Source organism: Pelophylax lessonae (genome assembly GCF_965119305.1).
Source record: "Pelophylax lessonae genome assembly, chromosome: 7".
In the NCBI taxonomy this organism is placed as follows: Eukaryota; Metazoa; Chordata; class Amphibia; order Anura; family Ranidae; genus Pelophylax; species Pelophylax lessonae.
The window spans coordinates 152,858,746-152,886,351 of record NC_138774.1 but is presented as its reverse complement, the minus strand read 5'-3'; the positions used below and the strand labels follow the sequence as shown (position 1 = coordinate 152,886,351).

Here is a 27,606-nt window from a genome sequence, read left to right as displayed (position 1 = left end):
AAGGCCATGACATGCCAAGATAGCACAACCCCCCCCCCCCCCCCAAATGACCCCATTTTGCAAAGTAGACACTCCAAGATATTTGCTGAGAGGCATGGTGAGTATTTTGCAGCTCTCATTTAGTTTGGAAAATGAAGAAAAAGAAGGAAAATGCATTTTTTTCCTCTTTTTTCAATTTCCAAAACTTTGTGACAAAAAGTGAGATCTGCAAAACACTCAACATGCCTCTCAGCAAATAGCTTGGAGTGTCTACTTTGCAAATTTGGGTCATTTGGGGGGTTTTGTGCCATCTTGGCATGTCATGGCCTTCAAAACTGTGATAGGTAGTAAGGAGTGAAATCAATTTACACACTTGGAAAGCCTGAAGGTGGTGATTGGTTTTTGGGGTCCTGTATGCGGCTAGGCTGCAAAAAAGTCTCACACATGGAGTATCCCCATACTCATGATCTGGCACAGAAGAGCCGCACTGCTGCCATATCTAAGTGATGCGGTCACCAAAGGGTTAAAGTGCAAACAAACAATTGCACCAAGAAGTCAATGGAAGCCTATGGCAAAACACAGGTAACCCACAGAAAGCCGTGGGAACGCTGCCCTGCAACTCCGGTGTAGGAAAACTGCACTGCTTCAGTGTGAAAGTGCCCTAAGGCTATATTGACACAGGAACAGACAGCTGCCGGAGAGCTTTACCTCTCCAGCAGCTTCCATTCCTGACTGTGTTTTGGGGGACAGTGTGATGCATGACCTACCTGCCTATGGCTATGGTTCAGTATTAGGAAGTATACATCAGACTGGTTAATGGTAACGGAATTCAAAGTGAAAGCAAACAACAAAATCAACCCCTGTGCAACTATTAGGCTGCATTTATACCTCAGCATGTTTTGAATCACATGCAGATTTTCAACAATTCTGCATGCGATTTCAAAGTGCCGAGGTGTGAATAACAAATTGCAGAACGCACATTTAAGTACTATTCATTTGCATTGCATCTAAAATTGCGGTACGGTTCTGCCGCGATTGTTGTGTGATAAATCACACTGTGATTGGGGCAATTCGCATCGCATGAAGCACGTCGCCCAAAAGTAGCTCCTGGACTTTTTTTTGGGCAACAAGCTTCATGCGATGTGGGTTGCCGCAATTGCAGCGCAATTTATCACGCGACAATTGTGGCAGAACTGTACCTCGATTTTAGGTGCCATTCAAATGAATTGCACCAAAAATGTGCCTTCTTTGATTTATCATTCACACCTCTGCGCTTGGAAATCACGGGCAGATTCACAGCAAATCTGCCTGTGATTCAAAATGCCAAAGTGCGAATTCAGCCTTATAGTGTTTCAATAAAACCTTGTTTTATCAAAAATGCTGCCGCCAGAATCTATAGTGTTCCAAACACCACCTTTCAAATTTGATCCAGTGCATCACAGCATGATTATTTATACATTTAAAATAAGGAAATCAAGGGTGATGATACACCACAAAAATAAAATATCAGGCATAACACGTAAGGGAAGGAGTCGGTGACACAGGACATACTGGCAGGAAGTTGGGTGGAAGGTAATGCTGCTCTTGGCTCACATACAAACAGCACATACTTGCACACTTAAAAGAACAGCATTAATTTGATATATGCTGATGATCCTATGCGCAGCTTCCATCTACATTGCCCCCTCTGGTACTGAAGGAGATAGTAACAGCGATTATTCTGTTATGCACAATTCATAGTACACATAGCCCTTATAAGATATAATGGAACCATTCGGAAATAGGGAGTAATATCCAGGATCGATTCAAGTTAAATCATACCAGAGTAAATTACTCCCTTAAAGGGACAGGTGCATTTTGACCTATTTTTTTTTTTAGGTTAAATTATAACGTGAGCAGATAGTGGTGAAAGTGTGTGCATCATGTGGTGTATTCACAGAAGATATTTGTGGAGCAGGGAGTGGAGAAGTTGTTGGAATTATAAAAAAAAAACACACAGAACATTTAATTAATTTCATATTTTATTTTAGTGGTGTATCTTTGATTTTCTTATTTTGAATGTATAAATAATTGAGTTGTGCAGCACTGGATTCAATTTGTTAAAATATTTGAAAGAAATTCAATATATTGTCACAGACTAAAGTTGATGGCAGAATAAGCATAAATTATTAGATCGGTCACAGTTCACTAGACATTGGGCCTACTATGTTATAACAGTCTAGTGTAGTGCTACCCCTGTAGGAGCCGCTGCATAGGATGGGTCTTCTGTTCTTTGCCTTAAACTTCTGAAGAACCTCAGCCCCTCTGACATACCAGGTAGAGTGTACAAACATACAATATCACAAGGATTCACTGAAAGTAATACTCAGTACCCAATATTAGTTCCAATTCAAAGAAAACAGGCACAAAACCAGGTAGTAAAGGCAAACATAAAGAATATGTTACCCTTACATTTCAAATTCCTGATATGTGTCTACTATACCATGTACTTATATGAAAAAGTATACTGTTTTCTTTGTATTGCTTCATTTGTGTGAAATCCCTGATATTCCTGACAGCCCCTCTGCTTTCCAATTCAAAATTGACCACACTAAGCAGGAGAACACATTGTGGTCTGTTCTCTAGCTATGCTGGGAACTCAGCCTGCTCTCCTCCAATGATCAAATTTGTGCGGACAGACCTTCCCTGCACAGTCTTTTTACTGGGAAGTTCAGTGTGCTGCTATTTATCCTGCCCCAGCTTATGCAGCTGAGAACAGAGAATATGATCACTTATAAAAAAGGGAAAAATATGTATTTATAATTTTATATTTTTATAATATGTTACAAATGTTTTACCTTTAATTTCTATTTTAAACTGAATTAGTTATTTTACAAGGTGATTGTTTACAATCACTTTAATATATTGTCACCCAATATGGTTGGTAACTAGGCATAACATGGACTAACAATCCTAACAATCCTAACAACGCAATTTAGCATTAAAAGTGATTAACAGTAAGGACAGGGCACAAGATGATATTTGGCATCAAGAACAACATAAACAGTAACAATGCTACCTCAAGTGCAGCAGTGAGCAGTAGAAATGTTTAATTTACTGAGTGCTGGAACTATACTGTCTGTCACCATCAGAGGTCAGGCTCGAAGACCAGTAGCTATAGCAGTGGAAGCTCACACAGGAACCCACAGGATAGGAACACAGGCAGGTCACCCAGGCAGATGACACAGGCTCATCTGAGGTGCAGAATCTAAGTACTAACCAGTGTTCACCTGAGCTCCTGATGGTGGAGATGGATTTTGCTGCATGTTAGCACCAGGTCGCAGTTCTCAGGATCGCCCAACCAGGAAGTGGGCAAGCCAGGGTCCAATAGCAGATATAGCCGGTAGGGATCAAGCAGAAGCGTAGTCAAGGAATAGCCAAGGTCGGTAATTAGTAGTTGTCGGTTGGGATTAAGCAGAAGTGAAGTCGAAGAACAAGCCAAATGTCAATAACCAATGGTAGTGAAGATACAGACGGCAGCAGGAGAGACAAGCGAGATATTGGCTGGGAAGGCACAATATTCTGGCAACCAGGAAGTGCAGAGACATGGCTTAAATCAGGAAGTTCATGGAAGGAGCAAAGGGTTCAAGGTTCAAGGCAATTAAGATTCATGGCAGGATCATTCAAGGATTTGCCCAGGGAACTGTCCAGGAAACTGTCCAGCATTCCAGGTGGTTCAGCAAGCAGAGTCATCGCCAGACATAGTGGAGGTCCCAGGTTCAAGCCCAGGTCCTGACACTGCCAGAGCGCATTTATGCTAATCCTACACCGACTTGGTATGCAATGTCCAAAAGAAAAGAAGGATGGTAGCTTAGGGGGCAGGGAAACAAAGGGGGGGGGGGTCCTTTGAGATGTTCTTCTGCCAGCTATCGATGGGGCTCTTTAACCACTTACCTTCCTATAGCAGTTATACAGTTATACTGCTACAGGATGGCTCTTCTGTGTAGAATCATGTGTATACATACGTGATTCTGAACTTTCGCCTGCAGGGGGCGCAAACGCAGCCAGCGGGCCACTATTGCTGTAATTATTCACAGCCAAAGCCAATCTGCGGGTGCCAACCATCGGATGTTTGCCACCACCCGCCGATCATCAGTAATACAGACAGAACTGAGATCTGCCTATGTAAGGCAGGTCTTAGTTCTGACAGGGGGGAAGAAATAGATTTTGTGTTCCTGCAAAGCAAGGAACAAAATCCATCTCTTGCCTTAGTAAAAGCAACTATAACACAGTACACAAAAACACTGGCTAGGCACGCAGTTGACCCTTTGATCGCCCTAGATATTTAACCCCTTCCCAGCCAGTGTTATTAGTCCAGTGACAGTGCAAATTTGTAGCACTGATCACTGTATTAGTGTCACTGCTTTCCTCATTGTGTCAAAAGTGTCAGTTAGTGTCCCATTTTCTGCCGCAGTATCGCAGTTCCGCTATAAGTTACTGATCGACACCATTACTAGTTTAAAAAAGTTAAAAATACAAATTTCAAAAATATATCCCATAGTTTGTAGATGCTATAACATTAGCGTAAACCAAACAATATGCGCTTATTTTTACCAAAAACATGTAGCAGAATACAAATTGATCTAAATTTATAAAGAAATTAGACTTTTTAAATGTTTTTATTGCATGTGTTTTATAGCAGGAAGTAAATAGTTCTTTTTTTTTTCAATCTTGTTGGTTTTTTTTTTTTGTTTATAACGGAAAAAATAAAAAATGCAGTGGTATTCAAATACCAACAAAAGAAAGCTAGGGTATATTTGTGGGAAAAAAATGTTATAAATTTTATTTGGGTACAGTGTTGCATGACCACAAAATTTTCAGTTAAAGTAACGGAGTGTTGTATCGCACAAAATGGCTTGGTCATGAAGGGGGGGGGGTAAATCTTGCGGAGGTCAAGCGGTTAGTAGCGTCAGTGCGTTTAACGACATTCCCAGTTAACCTGTGTGCAGTATATGCGCAGTATAGGTACGGTATAGTGTCAGCACAGGTGCAAGGTAGATGTGGTTCAGATGTGGTAAAGGTTTGATAAAATGTGGTATGTAACAGCATAGATACACAATAATAACTGGAACTGGAATCAACATTGCAATAGATTCCCTGCAACCCGTATACTGTGCTGCTTACAGTGCATTCTGTATGATATGTTATACTAGTACTTAGGTCTTCCTACAGTGATACCTTTTACGCTGGGAAAGTAAGGTTTTTATAAAGCAGCTATCTGGGAAAACAGTTCTTTGCCCTAATCTTCAGCCGGCTAAAGATGGGGCCCAGTCTTTATGGTGGTGCACGCAGGTACAGTCCTGGTAACGTTTGCATGCAGTTGGCAAGGCTGCTAGAAATGTGGCCAGTCCCTAAGTACTCAATCTCTGCTAGCAGAAATAGATCAATGGCAGCAAAGGCCTCTTACCAATCTCAGCAACCCAGCAGCAGTGCTCCCTCTGGTCAGATGTCTGCTCACTTCTGAGTTGCTGGGATGACTCTGATCCTGAGCACAGCAAAGACAGTTTGCTGATAGTGGCTCAGTCTCTCGCCACTCAGGTCACAGTTCTTTTCTTTTCGTTTTCCCTCACAGCAAAAGGCTTTCCAATGGCTCAGTGTCTCTCTCTATCCTCCGATCCTCTGGTGTAGGCACAGGACACGGCAGCAGCCCTGCACACTCTCCAATCCGTGCACATAGAACTCTGTCCTGAGAAAATGCCCAGGAAAAGTTCTGTATCCCCCCCCCCCACCTTGTATGCAAGGATCCAATGGTAATGTTTTCTGCAGCTCATCCACCTCTGTATGCAGCACTTTCCTGGGACTACATCTCCCTTTGTTCTCTGTGGCTGCCGTATCATAGCCTCCTTGCCACTCACACAAAACTCCATGGGGGGATAAGGGGGATTCACTCACCACTTCTGGCAACAGCTCAGCCCGCAGCACAGATGCTTTGTATACAGCAGGAGAGTGGGCACAGGGGCGCACAGCCCCCTCCTCCAGCTGGCAAGGTAACACTTGGCTACACACTCCCCACACCAAAGAACCTTTGGTCCCCAAAGGAGGGACTGAGTCCAATCAACACAGAATGTCTATAACGCGAGGATAGCTAACTCAAAAACTTAAGTCAACACTGGCACAAAAGTAATTCTCATTAATTTAGAAACTTGACAAGGGAACCTCCCACCATTTGTTAGAAGGAGTAAGGTTGGCTTCTCCACTAGCCATCGACAGTGGTATGGCCCACCCAGAGCTGTAAAGATGTGAGTCTGAGTTGCCTTCCATGAAATCTGTAGCAGGAAGAGTAGGCGTTTCATGAGTCTTTTGAGTAGTGAAAATTAGTTTTTTAGAACTTTAACCTAGTGTGTTGTAAGTTAGTATTTTGGAGGGCCGAATTGTTCATTTTGATCGTTGCTCTTTTGGGCTCTCATAATTCTTTCCCAAATGGCTCTTCCTCTTGCCCTATGGGGGAGCTGAGAGGTCTCTGTATCCTCTGCAATCAGGGAAGTTAGAGGGTCTTCTCGACTTTCCAGTGATTGACTTTGGGGTATAAACTCTGGAGCCTCAGGGCTGAGAGTTCCAGTCTCATTTTGCCATGAATAGGGCGAGAGGCAGTCTCTCACAGAGTAGATAGCCACTTTCAGTCCATGTAGACATCTTCCTCCTCACTGCTCTTCCATTCATCTGGCAAAGACTGAAATCTAGTCATTGGACGTGGTCTCTGAGAAACAGTCTGGGTAGGATTAGAATCTGATTGCTGAGGCACATGCACCACTTCAATTAATAGTAGAAGGTGGTTGGGATTCCAAGTCTTTTATGGAACTGTTCTTCCTTCTGGGCGAGTCTGATATACCGGCAATCTAGGCAGCTGCTTATGGATGACATAGGGATAGGACTTCTATCGCTCAGCTAACTAATCCTCGTTGGAAATCTCCAGATTCCAATGCAGCACTCTATCACCTAGTTGCAGGTTCTGTACCCTTATTTTCAGAATAATGTTTCTTTCGGGTGTCTGCTGTAGCCTGGGCTTTCTCATAGTTTCCTCCTCAAAAAATTGTCAATATATGTAATGTCATTGAAGTTTGGTCAGAGGATGTGCCGAAAGCTAGGTCAGCTGGCAGTCAGGCCATGAGCAAATAGGGGGAGTACTGTACTCTGTGACATCATTCTCTGTGCTGTTATAGGCATGTATGATGGCTGAAATATGCCTGCACCAGTGTTGTTTCTTCTCATCAGGGAGTGTCCTGAGCACATCTGATAGGGTGTGGTTGAATCATTCTGGTTTAGGGTGTTCTTGCAGGTGGTAAGAAGTTATTTTGGACTTATGAATAACCAATATGTCTAACCAATATGTCTAACGATCACTTAATGAGTTTGTTCTCAAAGCCTCTCCCATGTTTAGAGTGAATACGCTAGGGCAATGGACAAAGAACTTCTCTACCAGAACTTGGTCCATGGTAGATGCTTGCTGGTCTTTAGTTGGGAATTCCTGGGCATACTGAGTGAAGTGATCTGTCACTCAAATGAGTTTCCAGGCACAGAAATGCACACCGATTTCATCTGTCCTTAATGTTCGAGATGGCCCATTGGGTAAAGTCTTCCACCGTATACATTGTATGCAAGAGTGACAGTATTCTTTGATTTCAGCCCACATACACAGTCAACAGATGTGGTTTCTCACTAGTTTGAACAGTTTTTTAGGCCCTAAATGGCCATGATTATCACACGAGCAGCCAACACAGTCTCTATACGTTTTTGGCATTAACAGTTGCCATTTCTTTTTGGGATCATCCACAGGCCCCTTCAGCAGACCACCCCATCCAATAATTGCAACCAGTCCCACTCTTTGTGAATTAGGTGTGCCTCTTTTGGAGAGTTTGATTGTAGCAGATCTGGACATCGACCTTCCAGAGCTTTTAATGTCAAGCTGAGGAGTGTATCTTCCATCTGATTGCGTCTTAAATCTTTCTTTGAGAGCTTGGGTAACCCTTCATCTCTTACTTAAGGAAGGACATAGTAATACTTGGAGACATCTACAACTAAGACTCCAATGGCTTCAGCCCCCAATGACCCTACTTGGCACAAAGCTTATATGCCTTCTGACGTGAGCTGTGTCCACTTCTCAAGAGGAGTCTCAGGGTCATAAGACCTTCTAGACCGGACACCAGCATTTCTGTTTCCCATTACTCGGCCATATTTCAGGCTGAACCAGAGCCCCAATAAGGCAGCCAACCACGTATGCCCTGTAGCATCTACTGTAGCATGGTTGTTATTGACAGTTTTGACCAAAAAGTCTGCACCATACACGTAATTTTTCAGTTTACACACAACCACCTACTTTAAAATCAAAAACTCCAACTTTTGGATAGTTCTTCTCATCAGGACATTAGTCAAGCTTCTCTTCAGCTGATGAAAGGCCTGCTCACACTGGTCTGTTCACTGGTCTTGAATTGATTCTCAAGGCTTTCTGGGTCCTTTAGCCTGCTTGACAGGCTTTGATGTGCTTGTGTCGCCTTCCTCAACCTCTCTCTTCAATAGCTCATTGAGGGGACGGGATATTTTGCCAAATCCCTCCACGTATTTCCAGTAATAGGAGCAGAACACCAGTAATGACCTCAGTTCAGTCACATTATTTGGTCTTGGCTAAGAGGTAACAGCTTCTAACTTTTTGGGGTCGGTAGCTACTCCTTCTGTAGAGATAACGTGCCCAAAGTAAGTGACAGTAGTTTGGACAGGAAATAAATGGACGATCATCCTCCCTGCGTTATGCTATGAGTTCTAAATACGCACACCCTCAGTGGCGAATATTTTTATGACCCGTTGGGAGCACGAAGACATATATGGCAAACATAGGCCGGAATTACAACTATGCAAGAGGTATATTGATGATATACTCATTGTATGGGCAGGTACACAGGATTCTTTTTTTTATTTCCTCCATGAAATAACTAATAAAAGATTCAATATAATTGTTTCAGAAACTTTTGATAGGAGGGCTGTCAACTTCTTGGACTTGGTCATTTACAGTATAAACATGATGCTAAGTTATGTACCAAGACTTTTTTTTAAAGAAGTCGACCAGAATGGTTACATTCCTAAAAACAGTTGTCACCAGCCCAGATGGCTTAATGGGGTACCAAAAAGCCAGTTAATAAGGATACGGTGAAATTGAGATAATGATGAGGACTATGAGAGTCAAGCCATTACAATCATAAATAGGTTTGCGGAAAAAGGTTATAAAACTAAAGAATTGTACAAAACGAAAGATGAAATACACAAATATGGAAGGAGGGAAATGCTGGAAACGAGAGAAAGATACTAACACTCAGTATGGAGTAGCTTTCATGACAGGATTTTCCAGACAACACAAACAGTTGTAGAGAATAATCCAGAAACACTGGCACATACTTAGTAAAGAGCAGATATTGGAAAAGATTCTACCCAAAAAAAAACACAATTTATGTATACCAACCCTCCCACTTTGAGAAATAGGTTTGCAAAAAATGGCTCCCAAAAGGAGCACCACTTTTCTGGACCAGGTAGGTTTTTTTGGAGTGTGGAATGTGTGTGGCCTGTAGAACTATTCATAATAGACCTAAGAAGACTACCCATTTTGAGTCAAGAAGCAAGGGGACATTTTTCAGGATTGACAAGTTCATATCCTGTGAGACGTCTCATGTAACCTACCTTCTGGAATGTCCTTGAAAGCTCCAGTATGTAGGGAGGACAACAAGAAAGTTGGGAATCAGATTACACGAACATATTGGCAATATTAAAAAGGGATTCAAGAATCATAGTTTATCTAATCATTTTAGATTGGTTCATAATAGGGACCCTACAGTGCTTAAATTCAGTGGAGAGGAAGGAATATGAAGAAAGCCATATCCCAAAATATTTTATTTTATTTTTTTGTTTTTTATCCCCCTTTTTTTTAATGTTTGTTTATTTTTGTCTTCTTTTTTTTATCTTATTTATTTTTCTTTTCTTTTTTTATTTATATTCATCTTTATTTTTATTTTTTATTTCTATTTTTATTTCTAGTTTTATTTTTATTTTTATTTATTTTTATTTTCATCTTTATTATTATTATTTTTATATAATAAAAATACGTCCACCGTGCCTGCATATTTCTAAAGTGATATCAAAATGCCAATGTACATCTGCCATTTTTAAGTGCTATTCCTTTATTTACATGTCGATAAATATGAACAAATTACACTATTGGGATTTTTCTGTCTTCCTTGCCATGAGAAATGACCATTAGGAGACTGCAGGAAGCGCCAGCCTTATACTTACCAGAGCAAGACATTACAGACCCACATGCAGTACTGCTAAGGGGTCCATACCGTCTGTTAAGTGGATTCACATTGGGGTGTGGTACACATCACACTGCATGAGAGTCACGGATTGGCACAGATTTTCTGTCATAGAAGCACAGTCTACAGAATTTCACTGGATACATGCTTGTCACATTTTTTTTTACTTGTTACCATTTTCACTGGATACATGCTTGTCACGTTTTTTTTTTTTTTTTTTACTATTTATAAATACGTTTGGGAAGTTTCCTTTACACTGTGTTTCGGATTTTGGAGGATAGAGATATCTTCTACACAAGGTTTTGTTTCACCATTTATTCAGGTTTTTTAGTTTTTTCAGGGGATATATATATATATATATATATATATATATATATATATATATATATATATATATATATATATATATATATACATATTTATGTGTTATGTAGATGTATTATACACATTGTCTTTAGCACTTCACAGTAGCTTGGACAGAACTGGCACTTCTCTAAAGGCAGCTTCAACCCTTCTTCATGAAGTCTTTGTAGCACTTTCTCTAGGAAATTTTTATGCTCTTCAAGGGTTCTACCAAAAACAATGATGTCATTTAGGTATACTAACACTTCAATCATATTCATGTCTGCCACTGTACATTATATTAGAAGTTGGAAAGTTGCTGGAGCTCCTGAAAGACCTTGAGGCATCCTGTCAAACTCCTAGAATCTTTGTGAGCAGATAAAGGCGATCTCTCTGTCCTTTGGGTGCATGGGAGTTTGGTAGTACCCACTCTTCAAGTCTAGCACACTGAGCCACTTTGCCACAAACAAACATTAAAGAGCCTCTTCTATTTGTGGGGTAGCGTACTGATCAGTGGCGGCTGGTGCTCAAAATTTTTGGGGGGGCGCAAAAAGAAAAATGTAATAGGTATTGCTTTGCGTCAAAAAACACAGTAAAAAATTGCGTGACTTTGAAGTCATGGTACAGGCATGGCACAGGTGATGGTACAGGCATGGCACAGGTGATGGTACAGGCATGGCACAGGTGATGGTACAGGAGATGGTATAGGCATGGCACAGATATGGTATAGGCATGGCACAGATATGGTATAGGCATGGCACAGGTCATGGTACAGGAGATGGTATATGCCCCCTTTCAATGCAGAGACCAGCGTATATGCCCCCTTTCAATGCAGAGACCAGCGTACATGCCCCCTTTCAATGCAGAGACCAGCGTACATGCCCCCTTTCAATGCAGAGACCAGCGTACATGTCCCCTTTCAATGCAGAGACCAGCGTGCGTGCCCCCTTTAATGCAGAGATCAGTGTGCGTGCCCCCTTCAATGCAATGAACATTGTGCTGTGCCCCCTTCAATGCAATGAACACTGTGCTATGCCCCCTTCAATGCAATAAACACTGTGCTTTGCCCCCTTCAATGCAATAAACACTGTGCCCCCTTCAATGCAATGAACACTGTGCTGTGCCCCCACAATGCAGAGTTTAGCGTACATGCCCCCTTCAATGCAACTGTGCTGTGCCCCCTTCAATGCAATGAACACTGTGCTGTGCCCCCACAATGCAGAGTTCAGCGTGCATGCCCCCTTCAATGCAACTGTGCTGTGCCCCCTTCAATGCAATGAACAATGTGCTGTGCCCCCTTCAATGCAATAAACACTGTGCTGTGCCCCCTTCAATGCAATAAACACTGTTCTGTGCCCCCTTCAATGCAAATAACACTGTGCTGTGCCCCCACAATGCAGAGTTCAGCGTGCGTGCCCCCTTCAATGCAACTGTGCTGTGCCCCCTTCAATGCAATGAACACTGTTCCGTGCCCCCATCAATGCAGAGTTCAGCGTGCGAGCCCCTTTCAATGCAGAGCGCTACAGCATTGTCCCTAATCACTGCAGAGCGCCACAGCATTGTCCCCAATCACTGCAGAGTGCCACAGCATTGTCCCCAATGATTGCAGAGTGCCACAGCATTGTCCCCAATGATTGCAGAGTGCCCACAGCATTGTCCCACAATGATTGCAGAGTGCCACAGCATTGTCCCCAATGATTGCAGAGTGCCCACAGCATTGTCCCCCAATGATTGCAGAGTGCCACAGCATTGTACCCCAATGATTGCAGAGTGCCCACAGCATTGTACCCCAATGATTGCAGAGTGCCACAGAATTGTACCCCAATGATTGCAGAGTGCCACAGCATTGTACCCCAATGATTGCAGAGTGCCACAGCATTGTACCCCAATGATTGCAGAGTGCCCACAGCATTGTACCCCAATGATTGCAGAGTGCCCACAGCATTGTACCCCAATGATTGCAGAGTGCCCACAGGATTGGTCCAGGCTGGAGACTGGACCAATCACAGCCATGATATCACGAAGGTGGGGGTGGCCAAGCGCTCTTTCCTGCGCCCAGGTTACACCCCCAGAAGGCAGCCAATCGGCGCCTCTTCTGGGTCGTAAACCCCACCCCCCTTTAGCCACCACATAGGCCGGCGAACCAATTTTTTTTTCATAACTTTATTGTTCTTTTTGTCTTTTTTTTTTTCCTTTTATTTAGGGGGGGGGGGGGGCGGCGCCCTGGCGCCCCCTATGCACGGGCCACCACTGGTACTGATCTAGAATTGTTCTCCGGTTGAATGTTTAGTAGTTGATACACATTCTAAGGAACCATTGTCCTTCCTCATTACCACTATGGGAGAGGCATAGCGACTTTGTGACTCTTGGATGATGCCCATTCGCTTCAGCTCTGCCAATTGTTCATGAATGTCTTCCAGGTTGCCTATTTCCCTTCACAGTTTGTCCTCCTGAAGGTAAATTCTGTGCTGGGCACTTTTTGCATACCCCACATCAAAGTTGTTTTGGACAATGTCTCTCACCATCTCAAAAATTGGACTTTAACTCTTTCTCTCCATTCAGGTGAAACCAGGTTATTCTGTGGCTAGAATCTCTCTACTGGGGTTCGATCCGCTGCTTCCTTGCCAGATCAGATGGTGAAACTGGAGTAGCTGAATTTACTTTTTTGATCAACATTCAGGCCCACAATTTCACTGGAGACTTAGTGGTGTTGCGAACACTGACAGGAATGTTGCCATGGCTTTGTTCCCTGTTTGACTCAACTTTAAGGGCCAGGGTCAGCCCAGGGTCTGGATAACAGAGAGCCTGGGCTGGTCCCAGGTTTATTTGACTGTAGGTCATAAAAACACCATTTCCTCCAGTTGCAGGATTTTCTCACCTGACTCCAGTTGCCATAACTTTCTACGCTCCTTTTGCTGGGGCCTTCTGCTCCTGTACTATGCGCTGATATGCTTTTTGTAGCTGCTTGGGGTGGATGCCTTTGGGTGTCAAGTCACTTTTGGTCTGCAAAGGGGAGTGAGTGGTCACTTCACAAGATCAATATTGGTCCCCACTAGCAGGGAGTTCTTTTTAGCCCCGGGGGGGGGGGGGGTTACACCACAACTAGGTTTTAAGATGTCTCTGCCCAACTACTGAAGAGTCCAGTGTAAACTTAATCACATGTACCTATTGAAAGGGAGTCCAAATACCCCAGATCTGTAGGTCTGCCAATTTCTGTAGGGCAATTGCTTAAGGTGCTTATTGTACAAGTTTCAGTACATCTGGGTTACTTGTGCTCCTGTATCCAATATAGCCCAAGTGAAAATACCCTCTACCTGGACTGCTATTATAGGTGAAGGCCCTACTATTTTGTCAGGAACCCTGTTGGAGCTGGTTCAGCAGTCTGTATTTGTACTTGCTTCCTAAACAGCTTCTGGAATGTCTAGAAAATTGTGTGCATTGCCCTTCTGTGACAGTCTGCCTAAGGTCAAGGAGAGTGATTTGGATGGTTGCTTAGGAGCAGCAGGAGTAGTCCATGGCTTCGAACCTCTGCTCTTGTTCCCTTGCATTCTTGAATTTGGAGATAATTGTAGTAGACGGGCACCCAGTTGGCTTCCTCACTGAGGCCCTCTGAGGTTTCTGGCACTGGCTTTCAGACTTTGTTGGTATGAACAGTTGCTTCAGTAGTGTCCCACTCCTCCGCAGCAAAAGTAGACGCCTTGGTTTCTTCCCCAGTGGGCACTCATTGTTTTACCAAAAAGAGCCTCAGCTTTCTGTAGCTTGCTTCTGAATGCTTCTGAATAAATGACACTAGTCTGATTACACTTATAATGTTCCCCAAAGCACTAAAAAAAAGGCTCCCCCTATGGTAATAGAAGTCATTGGCATAGTTACTCCTTCGGTGGGGGGGGGGGGGGGGTGTGACTTGAGAATTCTGGACTGGTATCTGGCACTCTCATCTGTACCAGGTGGGCTTCAACATCATTAGTTAGCTCCAGACCAGCTCCCTGCAAATAAGCAGGAATTCCCTTCTCCACCCTAGTAGTACATATGTGCGGAAAGCTACTGGATTTATTTTAATGTCCAGTATGAACACTTGCTGATTGCGGACTAGTGCCACCACTGTTTGTCAGATCTGCTTTTCTGTCCAGGTGTCTCCGGCCACCACACTTCAGCCTAAAAAAACTCCTAATGGCCATTTTTCTCCTCATATCGGCTTGCAGCAACATGGCCCATGTTGGCTGTCTCTAGCTTGTTGCCTTGATTCTTTTCTTTCAGAACAAAGGTGTCTTGGATGTGCCCCCCATGTGTAGCGCTACCCCTGTATGAGCTACTTTGTAATTTGGATTCTCTGTTCTTTGCCTTTACTCTAGAAACAATCTTTGTTCCTCTGACACACCAGGTTAAGCAAATAGATACTGCAATCCTGTTGAGAGCACAAATATTAATACCCTGCCCATTGCTATGGTTTAGTATCAGGAAGTAGACACCAGACTGGTTAGTGGTAAAGGAATTCATTATATTGTCAAAGATTAAAGTTGATGGCAGAATAAGAATAAAATGAGCAGGTGGAGAATCAGATCAGTCCCAGTTCACTAGACAATGCACCCACTATTTTATACCAGCTAATGTTGGGGCCCAGTCTTTACAGTGGTGACTATAGGTACAGTCACAGGAAATACTGCATGCAGTTGGTAAAGCTGTGAGAAATGTGGCCAGTTCCTTAGTAGGCAGTCTCTGCTAACAGCAATAGATCAATGGTAGCAAAGCCCTCTCACTAATCCCAGTGACACAGCAGCAGTGCTCCTGTCAGTAATCAGCAGCAGGGATGGCCAGATCTGAACAGCTATCCTCAGGAAACTGGGACCAGACTTAATGCTTTAAATGACATTTATTTACGACAAAATCCATTCAAACACCAGCACACAGCACATTTAAAAATATAAGTAAACCAAAAACCCAGTGACAGAATACCTAACCAAACAATCAACCCTAACTAACAACTAACTATAAACAATATATAATAAAATGGGGAACACAGAAAAGCAGGGTAAAACTGGAGGTGCAGGGAGTAGATGGGAAGGGGAAACCAGAGCTGGGGTTAGGAACAAGAGAGAGCAGGTACAAGGCAGCAGGGTACAGGGTGGGAGCAAGATCAGGATCCATGGCAAACAGAATATGGCAGCAGCCAAACACTGGAGTGAGAGGCACTGGGAGGGAGGACCAAAATACCCTCCCAGCAGCCAGCATCATTTTAAAACTAGTGGATGCAACAATTACAACCTTTCATTCTGGGAAGCACAGTGCCACCACAAGGTGATCCAAATCCTTACAGACCCCTCACCCTTAAGGAGTGACCTCCAGATGCCCCACCAGGTCTCCCCACAGGGTTCTGGAAGCTGACTGGGTATCTTGTTAACAGAGTCCAGCTGGGCAGCAGGTCAGAAAACAATAAAGTTTGTCAGGGCAACGGCCCAGGAATCTGCAAAGTCTGGCTGGGCAGTGGCCAAGGGATCAGCAAAGTCTGGCTGGGCAGTGGCCAGAGAATCAGCAAAGTCTGGCTGGGCAGGAACCAGTGAATCAGCAAATTCCTGCTGGGCAGCAGCCAGAGAATCAGCAAAGTCCAGTTGGGCAGCGACCAGGAAATTAGCAAAGTCTGGCTGGGCAGCAGCCAGGGAATCAGCACCAGCCGACTTGACAGCTGGCAGCAGATCATAACAGGCCAACATGGTAGCTGGCAGCAAATCACCAGAGGCCATCTTAGCAGCAGACAGCGGATCACCAGAGGTAGGCTTGGCAGCAGACAGGGGATCACCAGAGGCAGGCACTGAGGCAGACTGAACCCTATCAGCAAGCACTAAGGCTAATTGAATCCCATCAATAGGCATTGAGGCACACTAAACTCCCTTGGCAGGAAACTTAGAGGCGGACTGGACCCCATCTGCAGTCAGGATGGAGGCAGACTGGACCCCATTATCAGGCAGCATGGTGGCAGACTGGACCCCTTTGGCAGGCAGCAAACAGGTGAACTGGACCCTATCAGCAGGCAGCATGGAGGTAGACTGGACCCTATCATCAGACAGCATAGAGGCGGACTGGACCCTATCGGCAAGCAGCATGGAGGCAGGCTTGACCCAATCTGCAGGCAACATGGATAGTTAGAGATTTATATGTGTAGAAAAGAACTTTTGTTTCTTTTTTGGTTTAAATGCTGGAGTCCTAGAAGTGATTCAAAGTGTACAGGAATTTGTTTTTCACATGATTGAATAATTGAAATGAATATTCACATATTTTTAAATTAGCTAAAGTAGGACTTCAGCCTAAAATAAAATGAAAGTGAATAGTCCATTTAAGCAAAACACGATATTGCTGCAATATTCAGGTTCAATGCAGAAAGTTCCCTAAATTTACTTTTTTTCTGCCACTGAATGTCCACAGTCTGATTACCACAATAAATAAAGCAATACAATTACAGACCCTATAAGTGTTATAAGATAACAGAGCACAAAAAAATGCATATTGGGTGCTAAACATCCAAACGGAGTTCAGTCCTAATATTCCTATATACACCAGGTTGAGCAGGTAGACACACGTGATGGGAGAAAGGATTTGTGTGATTTTGTCGTTAGTGCTGGTAAAGCACTATTACTTTGCAAGAGTTCTTTTTATGGTTTAAAATTATTAAAGCACAATGATTTCCCCTTTCCTTACCTCAAGATATACTGTATGTGTAAAATATTCCGGAGTGGGGAAACAACAAATGAGATATGTACAGTATATAAAAACAACACTTTTTAGACTAGATTATTCATGGAATTGGTCATTTACTTTGTTTACATTACCATATAAAAACAGAGAACAACACAGGGGGTCCTAGGGCTTCTCCAGGTTGTACTCCAAAATCTCAGGACTTTAAAGGATGTGGAGTTGTCATATATAGATGAGCACAAAAATATATATAAAATATTAAAAACGTTTTTCATCCAAATTGGAAAGAGGATAAAAACATCAATATCAATACATACTCATTGTTTGCTCTGTATAGAAACATAATGTGCCAGTTCAACGCGCTTTGCAAACTGGATTCGCCAATAATTTCTTCATCAGGAGGCAATGATTTGGCTACATTGTTTCTAAAGACTTAAAGAAGAAATACATCATAAGCCTCCAGAAAATATTTCCCAGGGTCCCATCAATATTAAAGACAGCCCTGGATCAAGTATGAAGTGATATCCAGAGGCGTAACTAGAACCTTCAGGGCCCCGGTGCAAGAAACCATGAAGGGCCCCCCGGACCCCTGTCCGGGGCCCTTCCCTTCAAGCCTGGGGCTCTTCCCACTGATCATGGGGCCCTTTACTCTCGTTGCAGGGCCCCTTATTACGGTCCCACAGGGGGACCCTTTCACAAGTTCTGCAGTGGGCCCCCTTCCTGCCATCTTGGGGCCTCCCCACGGTGGTGGAATGCCAGGGTCCGGTTGCAAGTGTAACCTTTGCCATCCTGGAAGTTCACCCACTGGTGTCAGTAGTTTTTATCTTTTGGTATTTTAATTGTATTCTTTTTTTATCATTTTTTTTTTTTTTTTACAATGTCACTGACTATGACTCTGTCCATTCAGAAAAGGAAGAAGCTGGTAAATTACATATTTACCGACCCCTTCCTTGTTCTCTATGGTGACACATCCCCTGCAGCAGCCGGCAGGAGAGGGACGGGAGCACAGTGGGGGGGGGGGCAGCACAGTGGGGGGGACCAGGGAAGCACAAAGGGGCCCAAAGACAGCAGAACACAAGTGAACTGGATAGGAGGAGTAGTGGGGGCAGCGTACAGAGGAACCAATCTCGTCCATTTTCCTCCTGCAGCTACAGGAGGAAAAAGGAGGACAGTGATTTCCCTACATGCTGCCCCCCACCGCCCCTCCTATCCAGGTGTACAGGGGAGCCACACAGGCCCCCTGGAGCATGGGGCCCAGTTGCGATTGAGACCCCTGCAACCCCTGTAGTTACGCCCCTGGTGATATCCAACTGCATCATTTACAGGGGCCAGTTTGGGGTGTGCACCATGACCGCACGTTACTGACCCTACGTTACTGATCCTAAACTAGCAGCGCACTGTGAGAGGAGAGAGCCTGGGGGGGGGGTGACACCATGGTTTTCTGCACCAGGTGACACCAACCCTAGTGATGCCACTGGCCTGATTCCCCATTTATTAATCTATTTAAAGCTGAACTCTAGGCAGATATAAAATACACAAATTATGGCAGCTCTGTTTTCAGGGCTGGGGTGTGATAGGGTTCTATGGTTCTAAAGGATAATAGCTCTTTACCTTTATGCCTTCTCTGCAATAAGGTAAAAAAATCTTCAGTATGTAGCTTTCCCCACCCCCAAGCCCCCTCTTATACTTACAGTCAGATCTCCATCCAGTAACGTACATGTGAGCAGAGGCTCTCTTGGCTCTCTCCCTTATCATTGGCTCAGACACAGCAGCGGGAGCCATTGGCTCCCACTGATGTCAATCACAGCCAGTAAGGAGAGAGTGGGGGCGGGGCCAAGCCATGCTCTGTGTGTCTTTTGGACACAGAGAGCAGGCTTGGGAGTTAGCACACATGAGTGCCCCCATAGCAAGCGGCTTTAAACAGACATGGCTGAAACTCACTGTTTAAGTGTCACAGCCTGCACTCAGTGACACCCATGTGGATTGATGCCAGCACACTATAGACCAGTTTTAAAGGGGCTAAGCCCCCTTATTATTACAGATGTTCTATAGTCAGGGAGTGGGATTAGAGGTAGAAGACTCCTGGCTTTGCCCTCCTGGATGGGCATACTACCTACATGGGATTCTACATGCTGATAGACCATGGCCTTGGATCTGTATAGTACCCTGTGGCTAACTGGCAAGATGCATGCCAAGTTGAGTTACGCAGGATCCAGTGCCTGAAGTGGCATTACAGGCCAGCCCCACATATTCTTTCAAGTGGGGTACAAGTGCAGTCTCCCAAGGTTTAGCCAAGTGACAACTGATCTGGAAAGCTGCACATAAAAGCTGCAGTGGCTACTGAACATTACAAAACCTCAGTAAAGAAAAAAGAAAATTCAGGACAGAAAACATCCATCATTTATGGACAAAAATTAGGCTAGCTGGAAGTAGGAAGAGTATTAAAGTGGGTATAAAGTAGATATCCCTGCAGCTTTTTGCCAGTGTCTAATCCCCTGAAGGCTGCATATATATATATATACACATGGTTATGACTAGAGATCCTGTGTCACATAGTCTATTATTCAGAAAATATGTTTTTGCTTTTGTCTGTGTCCCATTTGGAGGGTTTTGTCATCACTTCCTATCAGAGCAAGCAGTGCGAGGAAATCTTCACAATAGACACTCAAAAATGAAAACTAACTGAGACTCTAACTTTTGCCTGTTCTACCTGAAACAAAATATACATTTAGGGAGGTTTGACTTTCATGCTACCTTAATATACTGTACATTTGTGTCTTCTATTCCTACAAAACAGAAAAATGTTTGACTTACTCTTTACATGTTCTAATCTGCACCCATCCATTAGGAGTAAGAATAGTAAGCAAGAAACAGCTCGCTTCTTTTCCATTCTTCTGTGTTTTGTGGAGTCAGGCTGAAAATATTTATAGGGAAAAAACATGTTTAAAAATCTAGCATATAAACACAACACATGCTTACAAATGTATAAATTCTTATTCCCTTTACAACAATCCATATTCAGCGGTTGTGCATATAGCATGGTAGATTAAATGCTATATGTAAGACCATTTTCATTATATGGACTATTTCATACCATAAAAGGCCTCAAGGATGGGTACTCGACATCCTAGGCTAATGAAGGAAACCCAAAATTAGCTTTGTCAGTCCTCTTACTGTACTATCTAACAATATTGATGGAGAGAAGCTGCTACTTGCTTTTTTATTGCTTCATCTTTTTGTAACAGCTATTTAGCAATCCCTAGACAGCAACTATGAAAATTCAATGTAAAAATTGTACTTATTTTGTCTTTGACTTTGGCGTCCTTCATATCTTCAATACTCATTGGCAGGAGTAAGCTATTCCTGACCTCAGCCAATAGAAAGACCTTAGCTAGACTGTGTAAAATGTAACTTTACCATCAAGATTCTGATTTCCAGAGTGTTTTCAAATCTGCTGTCTAGGGATTGCTAGTGAATTGTGACTTTAAAGGGAGAGATACAAAGCTGACAACATACTCTATGTATAGGTACTGCTTGATGGAATAGTAATACAATGTATAGCATGGTTTACTTTAAGGGTACAATACATTTAGAATTAAAATAAGGCCTGACCTATTAGATAAACAGCATGCCTGAAAACATCAGAGGAGACACACTCTTTATAGAGAAAGGTTAACCAATAATAAACTGTACAAATAATAAGTATTAAAAACGAAAAAGACCACAGGGAAAAAGAAAAATCCTACCAGAGAGAAACATTACCTGAAAATAAATTGTACGCCATCCCAAGAGAATGAGAAATGTCACACACCTGATAGAAACATCAACTGACAATACACTGTGCTTATAATAAATGATAAAAAAAATGTTGTTCCACTATGAAAAATGAAGCCTTGGGACGCATAAAAGGAGCACAGCCTACAGTGAATTGTGAAAGTATTGGGCCCCCTTGAACTTTTCGACCTTTTGCCACATTTCAGGGTTCAAACATAAAGATATAAAACTGTAATTTTTTTTTTTTTTTTGAAGAATCAACAACAAGTGGGACACAATCATGAAGTGGAACGAAATTTATTGGATATTTCAAACTTTTTTAACAAATAAAAAACTGAAAAATTGGGCGTGCAAAATTATTCAGCCCCCTTAAGTTAATACTTTGTAGCGCCACCTTTTGCTGCGATTACAGCTGTAAGTCACTTGGGGTATGTCTCTATCAGTTTTGCACATCGAGAGACTGAAATTTTTGCCCATTCCTCCTTGCAAAACAGCTCAAGCTCAGTGAGGTTGGATGGAGAGCGTTTGTGAACAGCAGTTTTCAGTTCTTTCCACAGATTCTCAATTGGATTCAGGTCTGGACTTTGACTTGGCCATTCTAACACCTGGATATGTTTATTTGTGAACCATTCCATTGTAGATTTTGCTTTATGATTTGGATCATTGTCTTGTTGGAAGACAAATCTCCGTCCCAGTCTCAGGTCTTTTGCAGACTCCATCAGGTTTTCTTCCAGAATGGTACTGCATTCGGCTCCATCCATCTTCCCATCAATTTTAACCATCTTCCCTGTCCCTGCTGAAGAAAAGCAGGCCAAAACCATGATGCTGCCACCACCATGTTTGACAGTGGGGATGGTGTGTTCAGGGTGATGAGCTGTGTTGCTTTTACGCCAAACATAACGTTTTGCATTGTTGCCAAAAAGTTCGATTTTGGTTTCATCTGACCAGAGCACCTTCTTCCACATGTTTGGTGTGTCTCCCAGGTGGCTTGTGGCAAACTTTAAACGACACTTTTTACGGATATCTTTAAGAAATGGCTTTCTTCTTGCCACTCTTCCATAAAGGCCAGATTTGTGCAGTATACGACTGATTGTTGTCCTATGGACAGAGTCTCCCACCTCAGCTGTAGATCTCTGCAGTTCATCCAGAGTGATCATGGGCCTCTTGGCTGCATCTCTGATCAGTCTTATCCTTGTATGAGCTGAAAGTTTAGAGGGACAGGTCTTCGTAGATTTGCAGTTGTCTGATACTCCTTCCATTTCAATATTATCGCTTGCACAGTGCTCCCTGGGATGTTTAAAGCTTGGGAAATCTTTTTGTATCCAAATCCAGATTTAAACTTCTCCACAACAGTATCTCAGATCTGCCTGGTGTGTTCCTTGTTCTTCATGATGCTCTCTGCGCTTTAACCGGACCTCTGAGACTATCTGTAACGCTCCTGCGTTTTTGTAGTAGGCTGGATATGCAGCTGCAAAATCTCCACTCAGTAGTCATGTAGAGATGTGTTGAATAACCAGATCCAACTCTTCAGACTCATCACTGTGGGCCTGTCAGCTTCAACATACAGAAATATACACACTCAATAAGATGTTCCTGGAGTGGTGGAATGTATATGACAGTATGAAGGTGTTGTGCTGAAGGGACAGGTGTGAACAGTGATAGAGATGGTAAGTACTTGATAGGTTTGTTCAGGAGAGTACTAGATGGTATTAGGTAGAGTGCAGATAGGTTAGTAATCGAGTATGGTGACAGGTGGTAAGGACAGCAGATGACAATTACAGGATAGACTAACCCAGTGCAAGGATAGATGGTAGTAGACTTAAGAACTAGCAATCTATGTAGCAGTGCAGATGATAGATGGTAGTAGACTCAAGAGCTAGCAATCTATGTAACAGTGTAGATAGTAGATGGTAGTAGGCTCAAGAGCTAGCAATCTATGCAACAGTGCAGATGATAGATAGTGTAAGTAGGTTATGGAGGATTCCCCTCTGGGGTACTTATCACTAGTAAATGTTAGTAGTAGAGGGGTCCAGTAGAGAGGGGAAGATCCGGTAGCAAGATACAGGGATCAGTAGCGAGGTTCCGGTCTGCTCCAGGTAGAAGCAACCAGCTGGAGGTTCCGACAGCAAGACAGGCTTAAAAGCATGTGGATACACAAGGCAGGTTGAACGAACGATGTGAGTGAGAATGCCAGCGGTTGAAATAGCCGCTCTGCGGCGCTCAGCGATGACATCATCTGTCTTAAAGGTGTATGCGTACCACCTAGTAAGAAAGGTGGGACGCATATTTGGAAGGAAATAGATTATTAAGGGTACCAGAGGTACCAGAATCTTACAGTACCCCCCTTAAGGCCGGCTCCGGAAGGCCTATAGCACTGGTTTCTCTGGGTATTTCGAGTGAAACCTTCATATAAGCCTAGGTGCATGAACATCAGAGGTATCCAACCAGGTGTCGTCTTGGGGTCCATAGTTCTTCGATCTTATGAGATACTGGAGTCTTCCTCTATGGATGCGAGAATCCAAAATCTCTTTGCTCTCATATTCTTCTCCGCCTTCAACTTGTATTGGAGGTGGAGGTAAGATGGTAGGCCTTATTCCTTGGTTAGGAACATGGGGCTTCAGTAGCGACACATGGAAGATGGGATGGATCTTAAGATCTGCTGGTAAGGTGAGCTGTACTGCAGCTTTTCCAATAAGTTTCTTAATTGGGAATGGTCCCAAAAATAAAGGGCCAAGTTTTTTGCTAGGGATTTTTAATCTTAAGTTTCTTGTTGATAGCCAAACAAGGTCCCCAATAGCATACTGAGGAGAAGGTCTTCTACGAAGGTCGTAGTACCTTTTTTGTTGACTATGAGCGTGTGATATAGTGGTATTGAGTAAACCCAGAGAGTCTTTTATTTGGGTAAGGTAATCCGAGGCAACTGGGTTACTTGATGGCAGGATGCGTGGTGGAAGAAGAGTGGGATGAAACCCATAATTCAAGTAGAACGGACTTTGCTTAGTAGTACTGTGGGTTGCATTGTTGTAAGCAAATTCCGCCAGAGGGAGGAGATCCACCCAATCATCCTGTAGGTATGATGTATAGCAACGTAGATATTGCTCAATGCACTGGTTGACTCTTTCAGTCTGTCCGTTGGTCTGAGGATGGTAGGGAGAAGTGAGCTTTCGCTCAATCCGTAATATTTGACAAAGTGCTTGCCAAAATTTAGAGATGAACTGTGAACCACGGTCGGACAAAAGAGTCTTTGGAATTCCATGCAACTTGAACACATGTTTCATCAGTAGTTCCGCTGTTTGTTTAGACGAAGGTAGTCTACGGATAGCAATGAAATGTGCCATCTTTGTCAAGTGGTCCACTGACACTAGAATGGTATTAAATCCCTTAGAAGGTGGTAGTTCTACTATAAAGTCTAAGGACATAACTTCCCATGGAACCTGGGGTATTGGTAGACTGCAGAGTAGACCAGATGGTTTTGTAGTGTCAATCTTGGACCTTGCACAGATGTCACATGAAGAAACAAATTTTTGTACAGACGTCTTCATATCAGGCCACCAAAACTGCCTGGTAAGCAAATTAAGGGTTTTCGTCATACCCATATGTCCTGCCATGGGCACATCATGTGACAACTCCAAGATCTTGGTGCGCATAGTAGGGGGTATGTAAAGTTTGTCGTTGTAATAGAGGAAGCCTTCTGCATCAGTACTCAGTTGTGGTGGAGGTGAATCCAATCCTATACTGTGCAAAATCTCTTCCTTCAAGGAACGGACAACACCAATAATACGTTCATAGGGTATTATGGCAATGGAAGGGATTTCGGCGCAGTTATCTTCGATTAATCATGATAGCGCATCCGCTTTTTTATTTTTGTCTGCAGGCGTGTAGGTCACTAGGAAGTTGAATCTTAGGAAGAATAATGACCATTGTACCTGTCGGTGGGAGAGAGTTTTGTTAGTCTGGAGGTATTGAAGGTTTTTATGATCTGTATATATGAGTATTGGTAACTGGGTACCTTCGAGTAGATGTCGCCAATTCTCCAGTGTCAGTTTTATGGCAAGTAACTCCTTTTCACCTACTGGGTAGTTCACCTCTGGGCTGCTTAGTGATTTTGAAAAGAAAGCAACTGGGTGGAGTGGTGAAGTATTTGTTGGTCGTTGGGAGAGAACTGCTCCTACTGCCATATTTGACGCATCTACCTCCAGAATATATTGGAGGGATGGGTCTGGATGGCGTAGTATGGGAGCAGAGGTAAAGCTTGATTTTAACAAGCAGAAAGCTTGATTCGCTTCTTCTGACCATTTGAATGGTTTATTTATACTTGTCAGTTGTGTGAGAGGTCTCACAATAGCGGAAAAGTTCTTGATGAACTTCCTATAGAAGTTGGAGAATCCAAGGAATCGCTGTAATGCCTTACGAGTTGTTGGTATAGGCCAGTCCAGAATACAGGATATCTTGCTCATATCCATCTTAATTCCAGTTTTGGATATGATGTATCCTAGAAATAATATTTTTTCCTTATGAAATAAGCATTTTTTTAATTTCACGTATAGATTGTGTGAGAGTAATCTGGATAACAGAAGTCTTACATGTTTTATATGTTCAGGCATAGATCGCGAATAGATAAGTATATCGTCCAGGTATACTACGACACAGACATCAAGTAAGTCTCTAAAGATGTCGTTTATGAACCTTTGGAAGGCTGCGGGAGCATTACACAACCCGAATGGCATCACAAGATATTCGAATAATCCGTATCTGGTTCTGAATGCTGTTTTCCACTCATCTCCGTCACGGATTCGGATTAGGTTGTATGCCCCTTTCAGGTCTAATTTAGAGAAGTAAGTAGCCCCACGCACTTGTTCAATGAGTTCAGGGATGAGCGGCAAAGGATAGCGATCCTTTATCGTAATCGTGTTTAATTGCCTATAATCGATAATAGGCCTAAGACTGGAATCCTTATTGCGGACAAAGAAAAGTCCTGCAGCTGTGGAAGAAGTAGAGGGTCTGATGAACCCTTTTTTCAAATTCTCATCCAAGTATTCCTTGAGATGAGAAAGTTCATCCTGTGAAAGGGGATAAACATGACCGAAAGGCAATTTGCTGTTAGGGAGTAGATCGATAGTGCAATCATAATCCCTATGGGGAGGCAACACTTAAGCATTTTTCTCAAGGAATACTTCGGACAGATCCTGATAGCATAGTGGTGCAATCTTATCTGACACCACAGACAGGATCTTTCCATAAGATGGGAGGTTACACGTAATCTCACAATAGTGAGAAGGGAAGGCCAAAGTCCGTCTTTTCCAATCTATGATTGGTTGGTGTGTGTGTAACCAGGGAAGTCCCAAAATAATGGAAAAATGGGGTGAGGATAGTATATCAAAGGTGATGGTCTCCACATGAGACTCATTGGCAGTGGCAAGGAGTGCCTGTGTCTGGTTGGTGATTGGACCAGAAGACAATGGAATACCGTTGATGAAACTAACAGAAACAGGTTTAAGCTTTGAAATAATAGGTATTTTATTTAAGGTAACAAAACGTGTATCAATATAGTTTCCACAAGATCCAGTGTCGATCATAGCCTTGGTGGTGATCCTAGTCTGGTCCCACTGTAATGTTAAATGAACAAAAAGACAGGGGTTAGAAAAGGAAGTCGTTAATCCTCCTAGCAAGACATGTGAACACTCACCCTCTTTTTTGCGGACAAGGGGACAGACGCATATCAAATGATCCGGGGATGCGCAGTACATGCAGAGATTTCTGGATCTTCTTCTGGATCGTTCAGTAGTTGATAAAGGTGGGCGTATAGTTCCTACCTCCATGGGAGTAGGGTCAACGGCCGCAATCTGAGAAGGACTAGTTAATGGCATTCCCATTTTTTCAGCCCTTCTTTCTCGTAGTCGTCTGTCGATGTTGATACTAAGTTGTATCAAGGCATCCAAGGTGCCAGGTAAATCCGCTCGGGCGAGCTCGTCTTTAACAGCTTCTGATAACCCGAGTCTGAATTGAGTTCGCAGAGATGTATCATTCCACCCTGAATCAAGGGTCCATCTTTTGAACTCTGCTACAAAATCTTCTACAGGTCTCCTTCCTTGTTTTAAAGCCCTTAGTTGAATATCAGCAGTACTCTGCCTATTGGGGTCTTCATATAAACTAGCGAGTTCTGCTAGAAATAAGGAATAGGAGTTGAGAATCTGATCATTTTTCTCAAAGAGAGAGTCTGCCCAGGCCCGGGGATCACCCGTTAAGTATGAAATAGTGGTACAGACTTTAATCTGATCAGTAGAGTATGTACGAGGTTTTAACAAAAAAAGCAATTGACATGCGTTTTTGAATTCACAAAATTTTTGCCGATCACCTGTAAACACTAGGGGAGGGTTTATTTTAGGTTCAGGGGGCTGAACAGTAGTAAGCCGTGAGAGACGGGTTACCTGCTGCGTCAGAGTCTGATTCTCTTCTTTTACTTCAGTAAGAGCAAGTATTAACGCATTTACTT

At 43.1% G+C, this 27,606-nt stretch overlaps 1 protein-coding gene across 2 annotated transcripts in view; it reads right to left on the bottom strand.

The window, feature by feature from the left end:
• CHRDL1 (chordin like 1) overlaps nucleotides 1-27,606 on the bottom strand; it is a 184,943-nt gene that overhangs the window by 140,911 nt on the left and 16,426 nt on the right. For both annotated transcript variants that reach the window (XM_082262880.1, XM_082262881.1), the window contains exon 2: nucleotides 20,154-20,253. In XM_082262880.1, the coding sequence (XP_082119006.1) occupies nucleotides 20,154-20,253 (100 nt within the window). The remainder of the gene's footprint in view (nucleotides 1-20,153; nucleotides 20,254-27,606) is intronic.